We start from the raw sequence: 15,324 nt of genomic DNA, 5'->3' as shown, positions 1-15,324 counted from the left end.
ATGTCTACCTCTGTAGCATCTCAAAGAAGAAGCCTTCTAGATTATGTGACCACATTTTGATGCAGCATGGGTTGCTCATTCACATATAGTCACTCCTAGATACATTCACTTATCTTTAATTAGACAATTAAGTACATTTAGGTTCTACTAACCAGTGGGAATAAAGAAGTCTTGTGAAGCACTTGTAGTATCTGAATTTTCACTGCATTTTTCCATTATGCAAGAACCAATTACCATATTTTACAGAATTATAACTTTTAATAGTTTGAATTCAAATACTTGTGACCACTTCACATTATTCATTATTCCCACAAATCAGGATCTAGTGTAATTGATTTGGTGGGGTTTTGGGGGGGAGATAGAGAAGAGAAAAGAATGGGGAAAATGGTGAGTTGGAAGAGAAGAAGATCCAGACCTCTAATTCCATCAGGGTAGAAAACTTCCCATGAGGAAATTCTTTTTACCCAGTATAGATTTTAGTGATTTTGTGTGTGTGTGTGTGTGTGTGTGTGTGAGACTTCTAATCAGAGAGCTGTTTAAAACAGTGGTGTCAAACTCAAAATAGAAATGGGGCCCACTAATCAATTCATTAGGGTCCCTTAGAAGTATATGTTGATTTAATTTGAAGATGTAACATGTTTTACATTTTATTATATTTTTAATTATTTTGTTAAATATTTCCCAATTATAATTTGGTCTGGATTGAGGCCCCTCAAGAGAATTATGGGTCACATTTTTGGCATGTTGAATACCACTGGCTTAGAAATTTAATAACTTACTCAGGGTCACTCAGAAAATATATTAGACAGTCAGATCTTGAATTCAGGTTGTTCTCATTTTGAGTACAACCTTTTATCTACTCTACCAGATTATGTTTTATATTGCTTAAATAATAATGAGCAGCATTGCAATACGATTTATATCTCTGACATTTTGCTCATAAAGGTGCTTAAACCAAATCAATTAAAGTAACCCCCTCTCTGAAATCATTCCTATTTTCCTTATTTAAACTAAAAGCAAGTAATGTCAGATAAGAGAAATAGCTGAAGAGAAATAACTGACTTTTAGGTTGATCCTATCGAGGAGATCCTCTACAGATTTGGGCTGTGGTGGTCTTCCTTTTCTCCTCCTCCTAGTGGGGCGCTTGGGTTTTTCTTCCTCTTCATTTAACACATCCACATAGATGAATTTGAAAGTACCAACTTTGTTGTTCAGCAGTCCCATCCAGGTGCCCATCGGAGGTTTGCTGATTATATCAATAATATCACCTTTCTGTGGAGCAGAGAATTTTCCATTAAGTACATTTCTTTTTTCTTTCTTTCTTTCTTTTTTTTTTTTTGGCTGAGACAATTGGGGTTAAGTGACTTGCCCAGGATCACACAGCTAGAAAGTCTTAAGTGTCATTAAGTATATTTCTATACTTAATTCATTCAGATATCAAAAGTAAGTTGATTGAGTGCTGTAACTATTAGGGCTCTGACATTCTACTTGCTTTGTTACACTTTCTAGCTTGTAGCACAGAGCTAGGCACATCCTCATGAGCTTGACTTTATTTAAGCTTGACTTTATTCTGTGTCTGTTGGTCCTTCACTATTTTCAATGGAAACTTAGGAGTGAATTATACAATTCTGCCATGTTTTCTATCATTCATATGTCAGGTCACACCCCTACATAGAAAGATGATTGACCCTTCTGGCTCACAGAATAAACTCGTTATCTCGAAGCCTTCCAATTTTCTTCTCCATCATTTAAAAAGCTCCTAAAATTCCATTGAAAAAACCATTTCTTGACCTCTCCTTGACCATATAATGAATTAAACTATTGCTGTAAAAACTAAATTTGCAACTAGGTCTTACATATACAGAACAGAGCCTCAAGATAGAAAAAGGAAAAGTATAAAATGAGAGTTCTTAAGCTTTCTTCTATCATGCACAACCTCTGAAGTCTGGTAAAGTAAACCCATTCTCAGAATGTTTTTAAATGCATAAAAACACAATGGATTACAAAGAAAATTAATTATATTGTAATAGTCTATCTATCTATCAAACTTGTTATCTATCAAACTAGTTAACAGATCCATAGTTAAGAACTTCTGTTCTAGAGAGAAACCCAAATCAGCACAGGTGGCAAAAGCACAGTGAATACAATAACTCCCAGCCTCTTAAATCTAGCTAGATTATGTCCCATTTCTTGGGAAAGAGAGACCAATTTTGCAAGATTTTAGGCATGCATAAAGCAGGGAACGGAAGAATCCTAAACATTTGCAAAAGTAAGCCAACAAAATGCATGTTATATGAACTAAATGGCAGGATCTACCTTGAGCTTGAGGGAATCTGTATCATAAGGACTAGGTGTGAAGTCGGTGTGGACCCTTGCTCGCCCACAGAAAGGCCCTCGATAGGGAGGCTCTTCATCATCACCATCTTCAGATTTGACACTCTCCCTGTTACTGGTTGAGGAATCAGTTGTGCTCACCGTCTGACCACCTTGGTGGGAAAGACAACAAGAATATGTTTGAGTAAAATTTCAGATCTAGACCTGGAAAAATCCAATTCCTTATCTACTAAGTTCTTAGACCCTTTGTGAGCCCCAAAAGATGAATTCACTTGTCCCAGGCATGCAGATAGTGATCTCTAGTGTCTGAATTTAAGACTCGGTCCTCTAATTCCAAAATAAGTGTCCTTTCTCCTGTAGCATGGTGTCTACATATTGTGTGTGTGTGTGTGTGTGTGTGTGTGTGTGTGTGTATGTGTGTGTGTTTTAGGTTAAGGAACAGTCCTATATTGACCATTAGGGGAAAGAGATGATGAAAGAGAAAATAGTACAATTCTTACACAGTTTTCCATTGTCCAAATTTAAGACTTTCTAATGCTGGAAATGTTAAACAGTAATTACAATGTTTTTTATTACTTTGATAAATTGAGACTCTTAAAAGAATGTCATCTAATGCTCTATAAGCACATCTATTGAAACTCAAAACAACAAAAATCTTGTGATTATCACTTCCCTTCTGTAACTCCTCTCATTTCAAGTCAGTAAAAAAGTTATATAAGTTAATATATATATAATAGAATCACATGTATTATATTTGGTTCTCCATCATAGGTACAGAGAATGAGTATTTAAATTAACATTGGATTAGTCATTAGAAATCTGTCATTAATAAAAACCACAGAAGAGTGGTTCCAAGAAAGCCTAAATATCATTTCCTTTACCTAGGACTTGTCTTAGGAAATACAAGATACTATCACTTTAGTATGCTTTGAGGAAACACCGAAGCACTAACTGCACAAAACATTTCTCTCTTGCTGACCTATTTAATGCTGTCCCCACTTCTGGTTATTCTAGGGGTAAAAGAGGGAGGAGACTATCCTCCATAGCAAGATGGCAATTATTTCCTTTATCTCTCTCTCTCATTAGTACATTAAGTCACATTCCTGGATCAGATTATTTAGTTATCACCCATGGAAGATCTAGGGAGTGAGATACAGAACAGAAAACTTTCTTTCTACTAATGAGAATAAATTGCATTTACATAGCACTTTAACGTTTTTGAAAAGCATTTTACATATATTATAACTCGATTCTCCCCAAAGCCCTAGAAAGCAAGTTTTATTATCATTTTGCTTTTACAAATGAAGAAACTGACACTGACAGAATTTAAGTGACTTGCCCAGGACACACAATTAGTAAATGACTGAGGTGGTGATCAAACTTGAGTCTTCCTGATCTTTAGTCCACTATTCAATGCATTTCTCACGGACCTTAGTGGGGCAAAAGACACATTCCAGATAAAAATTCCCACTGAATTTAGGAAGCAAAATGAGTCACTTAGACTAAGAAGGATTATAGGATCACATGATCATTAATTTAGAACTGAAAAGGACCTTAGAGATCATTAAGCCTATTAATTTTACCAATAAATACTAGTCCAAGATCACATAAACAGAGATTAAATTTGAATTCAGGTCTTTTGATCCCAAATCCTACTCTCTTTCCACTATTCTAAGCTGCTTTCTACATAAGCCCTAAGGAAAGTGCTTGATTGAAGAGGGTTGAGGAATACTGATGACCAATTCAATCCTTTTCATAATTTTACCAATGGTTGAAAATATTCTTTTCCAATGAAATAAAGTTATTTTCCCATGACTGATATAAAAACTGCTATAAGGGACTGGGGCTCTCGATAGCAGAATTACCAAACTTTCAGCTGTTATAAGTCTTCACAGTATGAAATCTATTGACATTGACAATTCTTGAATTATTGTTTTTTTGTAGCTGCATGTATCTCTGTGAACAATTCTACTGGAATCTTGTCTTGAGGCACTTGGCCATCACACACAAAGACAAACATCCAAGTTACATATTCAACTTACTCATTGAGCTCTGACCACTGAGAGAACTTCTCAGACTCTCCACAGACCCGCCAGCTTTCAGTTTAGGTTTATCCAGAGACTCTTTATCAGGCTGAGGTGACTGGGGAGACCCCGGTATTCCATCAGGGCTGGAGTCCTGAAAATAATTGCATATTTTTACTGTGTTGGTAAAAAGTCACCCTTCTCTGCTCTGTAACTAAGTTCAAGATTTTCTTACTATTCCATATCTGATTCTATGATCCATATCAAATACTAGGTTATTCAGGAGGCTTTCCTTGTACTCTCTTGACATGACATTGACATTAACCCAATATAGATCGTTTATATACTTAGCTGTTTTCAGGCTTGTTTCCTCAACTGTAAAGTGGACAGTTGCCTCACAGAACTGTTGCAAGTACCAAATAAAATAATATTTGTAAATCACTTAGCACAAGGAAGCATTATATAAATGCCAAATGTTATTACTATTGCTTCTAAGGCAAATCTCAAAAGACAAGGACTTAAGAAAATTTCACATTTCATTTTCTCCAATTATATGCAAAATCATTAAAAAAAAAAATTCAGTTCCAAATTCTCCCGGCTTTCCTTACTTTTCCTCTCCCTCTGAGAGGGATTGTTTTTGCCTTTCTATGTTATCTCCAAATCTTAGCACAGCAACTGGCACTTAATAAAAGCACTTGTTAAGGCTGATTGTACATATTGTTTATTCAGCAGTAGTCCATGCAACTGTTTTTATTTTATTAGTCACCTTATTTTTTTCAAATTACATGAAAAATTGTTTTCAACATTCATCTCTGTAAGTTTTTGCGTTCTGAATTTTTCCCTCTTATTCCTTTCCCTCCCCATTCTCCAAGACAGCAAACAATCCAAAATACGATATACCTATACAATTGTCATTAAATATGTTGACACATTAGTCATGTTCATACAATTATTTTTCATGCTGCCATATTAGTATTTCATAGACAACTTTAGATTTTCCTCAAGAATTGCAAGTGAGATAAATGAATGTTTTCTCAAAATGCTTAGCTAAAAGCTTAAGCAGGTGTCTAACACTTCAGATAGTCTCAGTAGAAGGTATAACTTTCAAAAATGGTCCAAGTAGAGCCCACACAATAATAATACAGGTCTGAACATATCATCATAGATAATTATGATATCTTAGCAAGAAGCACAATAGTTTATCTGAAACAAAATGTTATGCTAGGTGGGGAAAAACCTAACTCGTTGGATTCTTGTATTTTCACTTAGGGAGATATGCCTAAACTGGCTAAAAGCTCATGTACACAGCATTATTTTTTCAGTCAATTACTTTTTTTCCCATAAACAACAGCATGGTTTGATTTTTGCCTCTATTTTTCCTATTTTCATTCTTTCTAACTTTACAGCCGGTTTGTATAATCTTGTCTATATTAGAATGCTATCAGTCAATTTCATCCTATGAGGAAAAGATATAATCCATTCTCCCTTAGAGTCATGTGCTGCTATACAGTGTCCAGCAACTTATTCTGAAAAATAATGGTGTAGAAATAGTCAATGCAAAACTTTTAAATAAACTGTAAAACTTTTTTTAATGCAGAAATGACAAAAGATTTGGCACAATCTGACTGTGGGTATGTGAACATAAAACCATCAGAATTGAAACCTATTATTTACATGATGCAGATTCATCAAAAAATATCTACAAAGTATGAGATTCCACAGACCATACAGACACTTAAGGTCAACAGTAATAGGACCTTTTGATTTAATATAAATTCATATGTCTAGAAAACACAAAGAGGCAAGTATTAATAAAACAAATGCAATATGAGAAGGTCTCTGAAGTCCCAACTTTTGAAGCCTGAAAAAAAAAAATCATTCTTCTTAAGGTATGAGGAAAAATGATCCCTATGTTAAATTCCCTATATAGTATGCATTCATCAAACATCAATAAAGTATGCTGTTTTGGACAGTAAGGCACACTGGAAAACAAATAATAAGTGGTATACTGAGATATATCCCTGCACTCAAGGACCAAGTAGGGAAGATTAAGACTCAAATCATGATAAAACAAATAAAAAGCCCCATGATTAAATATATAAAAAGCACCAAGTGCGATGAGAGGGTTTTTTCTAAGGAGAAGGGGAGGCAGGATTATTTTTTATTTAGGAGGATCAAATAAAGGCTTCTTGGAGGAGATGGTATATAGAAAACTCAAGGCATAAGTAATAGAACAAAAACATAGAGGTGGGAAATATCACCTTCTACTCATGAACGGGAGACAGTTTAATTCAGCTAGAGTGTAGAGACTGGAAGAGTATGAAATAAGGCTGATGGAGTCAGATTGGGTAAGATGCTAAATGATAGGTTAAGTGGTCTGGACTTTAATGAGTATGAAATGTATCACAATGGAAAAAATATATATGTACGACTAAATTGAAAATGTATAATACAATGTTGTACATGCACATTCGTATTTTTTATCAAGTAATCAAATAGCATATCCCTACTAATCCAAAATACTAAACCCTACTTCTCACAAGTGTCAGGAGAGACAATCACCACAAGTTTTTAAACAACAGAGCAAACTTAAGGCTTAAAACAACTACTAAGTAGTGCAACTATATAGTAATCAGATTATAGAGTAAATTATCAAAAGTGACCTTAAAATTATATATCCCATAATTTTATATTTTATTTTCATATCCATACTTTATAGTTATACATTTAATGTTAACATTCTGTGTCTTTATTCATATTCAGATATTCATAAACACAGGACATTTATTTTATAAGAACTATTAGGCTATTACAGTTAAATGAGAAACATCATCCATTAATGAAGTGACTTCAAACTGAAAGCTCTATTTCTGTGGACATAACAGCAGCCCATCTATGTGTTATAGAACACATAGCAAATGTTTCATAGCTAGACAGAAGGATAGAATAGGTATCATACCTCAAGCCAATAGAACCAAGTATATAAAAACAATAAAAGCAGGACAAAGCAAAAGAATTTTCTTCTCCCACTGGTGAAGACCACAGACTAGAATAATAATAAACTTATCCTGAGATCATTCTACACCAGTACTAATAATGTTTCTGAAGTTGTGTTTGAACTGCAAGATGCTGCAGATCATATCAACATAGATTTAGAGCTGGATCTCAAAGACTATTCATTTAACCCCCTAAGAGTTGTCATAACAATTGCCATCACCATGGCATAGGCTCTCATTATCTCACCTCTGGACCTTTGGATTAGCCTTCTGGTTGGTTTTTTGGCCACAAGTATCTCCCTGTTTTTGTCCATCTTCCATTCAGTTACCAATGACCTTCCTAATACACAAATCTGACGTCACCCCTTCCCCACCAATAAACTCTAGCAGTTCTCCATTACCTTTGAGATTGAATACAAAATTGTCTTTAGCATTTGAAACTCTCCAAAACCTGCCTTTATCTCACAGTCTTTTTACACTTCACACCCCCTACCCTGAACTACATTTTTGTCTAGGGACCAAGGTCTCCTCTCTGTTCCTCAAACAAGACAGTCCATCTTCAAACTCAAGCTTTTTCATTGCTAGAATGTGCTTCCTCCTCATTTCTGTCCTAGCATCCCTGGCTTTCTTCAGCATCTAGCTAGGATCCCAACTTCTATATGACGCCTCTCTAAAATTGCCCTTTAGTCTAGGGCCTTCCCTTGTGATTCTCCTCCCAACCAATTTATTCTGTAGACAGCTTGTATGTACATAGTTACTTGCATGTAGTATTCCCCATTAAGTTGTGAATTTCTGTAGAGGAGGGACTTTTGCCCTTAGGTGGGATATAGTAGGTGCTTAATAAATGTGTATTGACTGAGTTTCCAGGGCATCAAGCTCACTAAGCTAAATTCATGTGGATTATTACAGAAGTATAATTACAATTAATCTTTTTTCCCTAATAGTCCACAAGAGGGCGATATCTATCCGACCAAAACTTTGTTTTCCCAGCTGTTTTATTTGGCATTTTGAGAGTGATTGCTTAGATATTTCAAGTGGAAAAACTGATTATTTTAAAAGTGAGTGTCCACATGCACATACATACAACGTGTAAGATAGTCTGACAATCCACCCAACAGAAATAAGTGAATACTGCCAAAAATGGCCTTCTTGGGAAAAAGATGGTCAGAATTATCCCAAAGCCCAGATTTTAAGAAAGCATTTATTTACTTAGTCATTAATCTCTCTTCCACTGCAATTAAGACCTAAAATTGGTCATGCTCCTAAGGGATGGAATCATAGGAGAAAGAAAAGAAAATCAATTCTATGTTCCCTTAATGGTTTATGTGTTAGGTCAATTTGAAAAAAACACTATTACATTTAAGTCCTAGTAAGCTTTGGTCCCCTATCTTATTGTGTATTTCTAGAGCAACTAAATCCATTCTACATGTCCAGAATACAAGAACAGAAAAAAAGCAATAGACTTTATTTTTAAGATTTTATTTTGTTGACTCCTAAAAATCAAATCCATAGGATTTTAGAAATGAAATGAATGATAATATCAGAGGTACCCTAATCTAATTCCTTCATTTTCCATATAAAAAAACAAGTAATTTGTCCAAAGTCAAATAAAAAGATAAGGGATCTGAACTCAGTTTATGTCTTCCTTAGAACTAGTATTTCTCCCGGCCATTTGTGCCTATATTCAATACCAGATACCTACTTTGCAGTGAGAGATATTATGAAGAATACAGTTCAATATTGTGAAACTGCTTGGTACTGAAGAAAACATAAAGCTCTATTCTATAAAAGATCATGCTTTGAGAATTCTACTTTTTGTCATGTTGCCATGGATGCTGGTATGCATTCAGTTACATACCTGTTCAGAAACAGAACTGCTGTATTTCTTAGACATTCTTTTCCTCATTGTCTCTTTCACTGATTTCACCTTTTTTCCAAGAGAAATGCGGGAGGCAGTAGGTGACTTGATTACTTCTTTATACACAAAGTCCCCCTCTTTACCCTGCAAAAAAAAAAAAATAGTAGAAATAAAATTAATCTCATAAAATTAAAAGAGAAACATCAATTCTCTCTATCCATTCTATTAGAATAATACTAGAGTACCCCTTCCGTTGTTTTGAGAATCCAATGAAAATAATATTAGTAAGGAAATTAGAACATAGTAGGTACTATATAAATGCTAGTCATTATTATTTTGGGGGGCAGGTAGGTGGTTCAATAGATAGAATGTCAGGTCTGGAATCAGGACTCATCTTTCTGAGCTCAAATCTGGAGTCAAACACTTACTAATTCTATGACTGTGGGCAAGTCATTTAACCCTGTTTTACTCCTTTGTAAAATAGCCTGGAGAAGAAAATAGCACATCACTTCAATATCTTTGCCAAAAAACAAACAAACAAAAAAACCAATTAAAAAAACTCCAAATGGAGTCATGAAGAATAGGATGAAGCTGAAGAAACTAAACAAAATTATTTTTATTACTAATATCATCAGCTTTTTCTTAATTCACTTTAATAAAGCCGCTTTTAAAAAATCCTATCTATTAAATATTGATGACTACTTACTTGGGGATAGTATTTTTAATCAAAAAGGTAGCTTTTATCCCCCATAAATATAAAAATTTCTTTTATAGACATTTTAGTTGACTTATCCTAGTAGAAAGAGAAAGCATATCCACTCTGCAAGGTAGGTTTTTTTTCCTTATTCTTTTGAAATGGGAGGGATGTGGTGGAAGATTGGGAGAAAATAAATGCTCCTTAATTTAAAAAAAAAAAAAAAATTGACTTCATTTCAAGAATAAGTAGAAAGCATTTTCATATCAAAATTCTTAGGAATAACAAAAACCCCACTTATAAAATGGTCTTATTTAAAAACTGAAAGAAAATATAATTCAGGGAGAACATTTCTATAAATCCTCATCTCATAACTTTGTTCTCTCCAATGTTCCCAGAAAATATCAACATACCGAAGGTGTCAGAGATGTCCCTACAATGGCCTTTAGAAAGTCTAGCTTGGTTTGGTCTCAGTGAGGCTGGATCCATTGCAGGGTCTTTCATGCCAAAATGACTTAGAGTCAATAACTCTTATGGATTACATGCTTTTGTCTTATAACAGAGATGATTTAGTGGATATATAGCTCATAGGCAAGAGATAGCTTCTCTGCCCTTGTGAGATTTTAGAAATGCTTCTGGAAAATGGTCATGATAAATTGGGGAAAACAATGAACCTAGACTTCTAGCCTTCTGCTAGAGACAGCAATTCCAAATAGATCTTGGTTTCTGCTGCTCTAGAGTGGTGACCATTCTTGCTCTAGGAGTCTAGGTTAATTATCTTCTTCTCTATGATCTAGTGTCTGCTCATCTCCATTCCAGGTACTTCAAAAACTGGTTGTAAAGAATTCTGTGCATCCAAAAATGGCTAAATCTAAAGGAGCAAAATATTTCTAGTATTTCTTACTTTAACAACAAGAAGAACAAAAATAACAGTAACAATAACAACAAAAGAACATGGTAATAAAGGCATCAAAGATCTGTTGTCCTCTAAGTTAGCAGAAAGAAAGATGGACGGAAGCCAAAGAGGATCATTACTTATTTTCTATGGTGCAGTGGGAAGCATTAAGATTGTTGATATAGAGCCCTCTTTCAAAAAAAGATTTAGGCTCCCTGCAAAGGGAAAAAAAATACAGTATAAATTTTTAGAGATTTTAAATCTGAAACTTTCTCTCCAGCTACATCACTTGAAACCAAACCATTTGTTTTCTCCTGCCTTGCACTTACCATTGGATCTGAATTATTATTCCCAATGTGCAGAGAACGATTTGTCAAGTCAAATCCTCCGAAACTGCAGGTCCTCTGTGGAAAGGATAGGATAGGGTACAGATTAAACACAAGCAAAAGGCAGAAAACCCCCACAGTAAATACATTTCCCATTTGCAGAACATTACTGGATCACAAATGGCTTTACGGAATGGTAGCTGAAATGAAGAATGATGAGAAATCTTATGATTCATGTGGTGAAAAAACCTAGTTCATCTTGCCCTTTTCACAGGCCAGTAAACCTTGCCCAGACCCAGTTTCTAAAGTTCAGGATCTTTTTAATATTCTAAATCATCTGGCTTGAAGAAAATCTCTAATTATTCCATGTAGTAAGAGTTCTCGTCTCTGGGTAACCAAATTTCAACATCTAACTCAGAACTACTCTCTCAGATTGGCCAAAAGCATTAATGGAAAAGTTATGAATATTTACAAGGGGATCCAGAACCTTTGGTAGGGGAGCTATGGGGGTTACTCTAAGAGACCATAAACTCTAATCTTCCTCAATTTACATTTCTATTTTTTTAGAGACATAAACACCAAAGGGGAGGGAAAATTTGATGATATTTATAGTGGTCCAGTTTGGAAAGCATGAAAACTTGCTCATTGTTATATATGTCCCAGCCAAAAGCTCTAGTAACATAAAGATCATGGGATTACAGATATTGCTGGAAGGGACCCTCTTGAAACCTACTTCAACCCCCTAGGGAAGTTAAATAAATTGTCCAAAGTCATAAGATAGTAACTATAATTTAATTAGTTATAACATTGCTTTTCTCCCCAAAGCAAAGAGGTAGAATTAAAACCACAGAATGTTGGAGCTGGAAGTGACCTGTGAGATCATCTTGTCCAACCTCTCCTGTTCAAATTGAGCAAAACTGAGCAAAAACAGCAAATTGAGCTGTTCTAATTGAGCAAAAGAGGAAACTTTTAGACTGTCTCTTCAGGAAAGATACTTCAGTTAACTGGTTATAGGGAAGTGATTTTATATTTCCTGAGATTGGTTTGTATCACATGCTCTTTTTCTAAGAAAAGATACCTAACTGGTCAAGAAAATGAAAGAATATAATATCCTTAAGTATGGGCAAAATTGATAATGGCTTAGAATCAAAATCCAAAAACTTTTTCAGAGAATTTTCCTAATAGTTATGGCAATAGTAGCATTCAAAAGAAAAAAAGTAGTTGCAGAAATACATAATCAATATACCTCATTGTAAGTAAGCTAAAATTAATTACAAAAGTTAAAAATTTATTGAACTGGTCATTAATTTGTTTTGAGGATCTGAAGCCTTCAGGCTGATTATACTGAGAACACTGTCACATCCTCTGGCAAATAGTGAAAAGGAATCCTATCTTTATTCAACAGTGAAAATAACCTAATGTAGGGAAATAAGTTTTGGGATTCTTAGTCATGGCTGGTGTTATTGAACTTCTACAAAATATGACAAATTCTTGTGGCTTTAGGAAGTGTAAGATGCGAAGAATGTGGCAGAACGAAAATGCCAAAGTTACAAAACAGCTGTAATGACTGGTATTTTGAGATTTCGTCAAGGATAATTTTGCTTTTACACTTTAAACTGATATATTCTAATATAGATCAGTTAATATATTAAATACTCTCGGGGTTAATAATACAATTATTATTGCCATCACTTTTTTCCCTTGCCTCATAAAAAAAAAAAAATTAAACTTGGCCAACGTAGCAATTTATGTGCCCCCTTTCCTCCAATTTTTCCAATTTCATATCGAGTGATTGTGGAAATAGAATGAACTTTAGAGCTAACTTAGCTGGGATATAGCTATGTTATAAAGTGATTATAAAGTTACTTAATTGTATGACTGAATCCAATAAGGCTAATCTTTAATATTAATTCTTCTCTTCCTATTTATGTTGTCAAAAAATTTTTCCTAATGATAAAAAAGACATTTAGTTGAGTTCTGGTGACCTTTCCTTTGACTTAAGGCTCCCTAGATTCAAGATGGCTTACAGATTCCTCTTCAGTTTATGGCTTTGCAATCCTGCCTTAAGCCAAAATGAGCTACTGCAGACACCACGATTCAGTATGTTATTGCTAATGTAAATGAAATAATTTCCAAAGAATCTGGATTAAAATGATGATTGCAATAAATCAAAGATTTATTTAAATTTTTATGGGCCCATTTAGTATATGAATTATAATGTTCCTTTTTTCTTTTGCCATCTTTCAGTGACTACCAAAGCAGATGCTAACACTGTCCAAATAGATATTTGGGCAGATACAGAAAGTTAATTAAAAAAAAAAAAAAGAAAAGAAAAAATTTTAGGCCTAACATTCAAACCACAAGTTAGATGATATGGGTGATTCTCAACTATAAAATAGGATCTTATTTCTCCTTTTCTTAATGTAGTAATGAGCTAAAAAACAAAACAAACAAACAAAAACCATCCTTTCTCAACAGAAATGTATCAGCCTAAAGTATGAAAGTAAAATTATCTTTTTTTTTCTTTTTTTTTTTTTTTTTGGCTGAGGCAATTAGGGTTAAGTGACTTGCCCAGGGTCACACAGCTAGGAAGCGTTAAGTGTTTGAGAATAGATTTGAATTCAGGTCCTTCTGACTTCAGGGCTGGTGTACTGTCCACTGCACCACCTAGCTGCCCTTAGTAAAATTATCTTTGACAAAATCTCATATATGATCTATAGAATATCAAGTTTTTAAGAACAGTCTTTGCTTAATAGAGAAAATAGAGAAAGTGGTGAATCTTTTCTTAAAAAAAGAATATAAAATCTAACAATATCATACTTGGACCTTATGAATAAATAACACCCTTATTTACAATTTCTAACACAAGTCTCTTTTCTTTATAATTTGGAAAATGTTTAAACCTATGGGTAAATAGGGTTTTTCCATGGAATGGTCATGCAGTTGAAATGTTCTATATTATGTGCAAAAAAACCCAGTCACCACAGGGAAAACAAAAAAACAAAAACAAAAACAAAAAAACCAACTTGACAAGATTCTCAAGTTTCATGCAAGTTTGTACCATCAAAATCAAAAATTAAATGACTAAATTAAAAGCAAGACAGGTGACCATTTCCACTGAAAACACAGGCATTGTTATTGCCCTGAGGTTGCAATAAGCAAATCTGACATTTGGAAAAGATAAGAAATTCAAGGTTGAAAAATCATAGAAAGCGGTAGTATTTTGGGGCAAGAAAGGAGGAAGTATATGAAATGGTGAATGTCATGAACGCCTTAAAAGAAGTGCAAAGAATATGAAACTCTACCTTTTCTTTAGAGAAAAAAAAGAGGGGCCCACTTACATGTCTTCAAACAACACAGAGGTATCCTTTTGTGTAAATGGGGTGAGGGTGGGGGGAAGAAGGATAGAAGTACAAAATGTCCTTCTCCCTTACTACCATTACTAATCTACCCAGAACTATCCCACACAACTCCTGTATTAAGGTGTCTATAATTATTTAAGCTATAATTAGTTAGCCTCATATTGGTACTGTTGGCACATAAAGTAAAAACAATTCATAATATCAACTCTATGAAAAATTCTTCCATTAAAAAAATGCTTTCAAAAATGATCACAGATCTAGAATTGGAAAGAATCTTTGAGACCACCCAGCCCAACCCTCTTCATTTCACAAATGAAGAAACCGAGGCCCCAAGAAGTTAAGTGGCCTGCCAAGGTCAAAGTGGTATTAATCAATAGAAAAAGGATTTACACCCAAGTCCCCAGATTTCAGACTCAGTGCTCCTTCCACTGCAGGCTACTCTCCATGATGTCCATTTCAGTCTGAGGGAAGACTGAATCAATGAACTGATATTAATAACCAGGGAGAGTTTCCTGAGGAAAAATATCCATTTATCATAACAGAACAGGGCCACTATGATTCCAAACTATTTATTCTGGGTGCTAGTTTTCATTATTAAATGATCTGTTACACTACACGGTGATTACCTGGTTAATGAAGAAGAACCAGATTATATGTGGATCATTTTTTTCCCACTTTAAAAACAGTTGACAGGAAATCTTCAAGGAATGGTGGTATAGTGAAAAGAAAGAAAAATATATCCAACTGTGACTGTTCAAGCTATTTATTTATTTTACCTCCCCCTATTAGAATGTCAGCTGCTTGAAAGAAGGGACAGTTTTCATTTTCTATGAGT

The 15,324-nt window shown here is 34.4% G+C and overlaps 1 protein-coding gene across 2 annotated transcripts in view; it reads right to left on the bottom strand.

Annotated features, from left to right (window-relative positions):
- Nucleotides 1–15,324, bottom strand: part of SASH1 (SAM and SH3 domain containing 1) — a 224,595-nt gene that overhangs the window by 25,253 nt on the left and 184,018 nt on the right. For both annotated transcript variants that reach the window (XM_051997918.1, XM_051997917.1), the window contains exons 11-15: nucleotides 11,131–11,205; nucleotides 9,213–9,356; nucleotides 4,377–4,512; nucleotides 2,317–2,486; nucleotides 1,063–1,272 (exon numbers count right to left, since the gene is read on the bottom strand). In XM_051997918.1, the coding sequence (XP_051853878.1) occupies nucleotides 1,063–1,272; nucleotides 2,317–2,486; nucleotides 4,377–4,512; nucleotides 9,213–9,356; nucleotides 11,131–11,205 (735 nt within the window). The remainder of the gene's footprint in view (nucleotides 1–1,062; nucleotides 1,273–2,316; nucleotides 2,487–4,376; nucleotides 4,513–9,212; nucleotides 9,357–11,130; nucleotides 11,206–15,324) is intronic.

Source organism: Antechinus flavipes, chromosome 4 (genome assembly GCF_016432865.1).
Source record: "Antechinus flavipes isolate AdamAnt ecotype Samford, QLD, Australia chromosome 4, AdamAnt_v2, whole genome shotgun sequence".
NCBI classification, from domain to species: domain Eukaryota; kingdom Metazoa; phylum Chordata; class Mammalia; order Dasyuromorphia; family Dasyuridae; genus Antechinus; species Antechinus flavipes.
The sequence above is the reverse complement of the archived record's forward strand: the minus strand, read 5'-3'. Positions and strand labels throughout refer to the sequence as shown.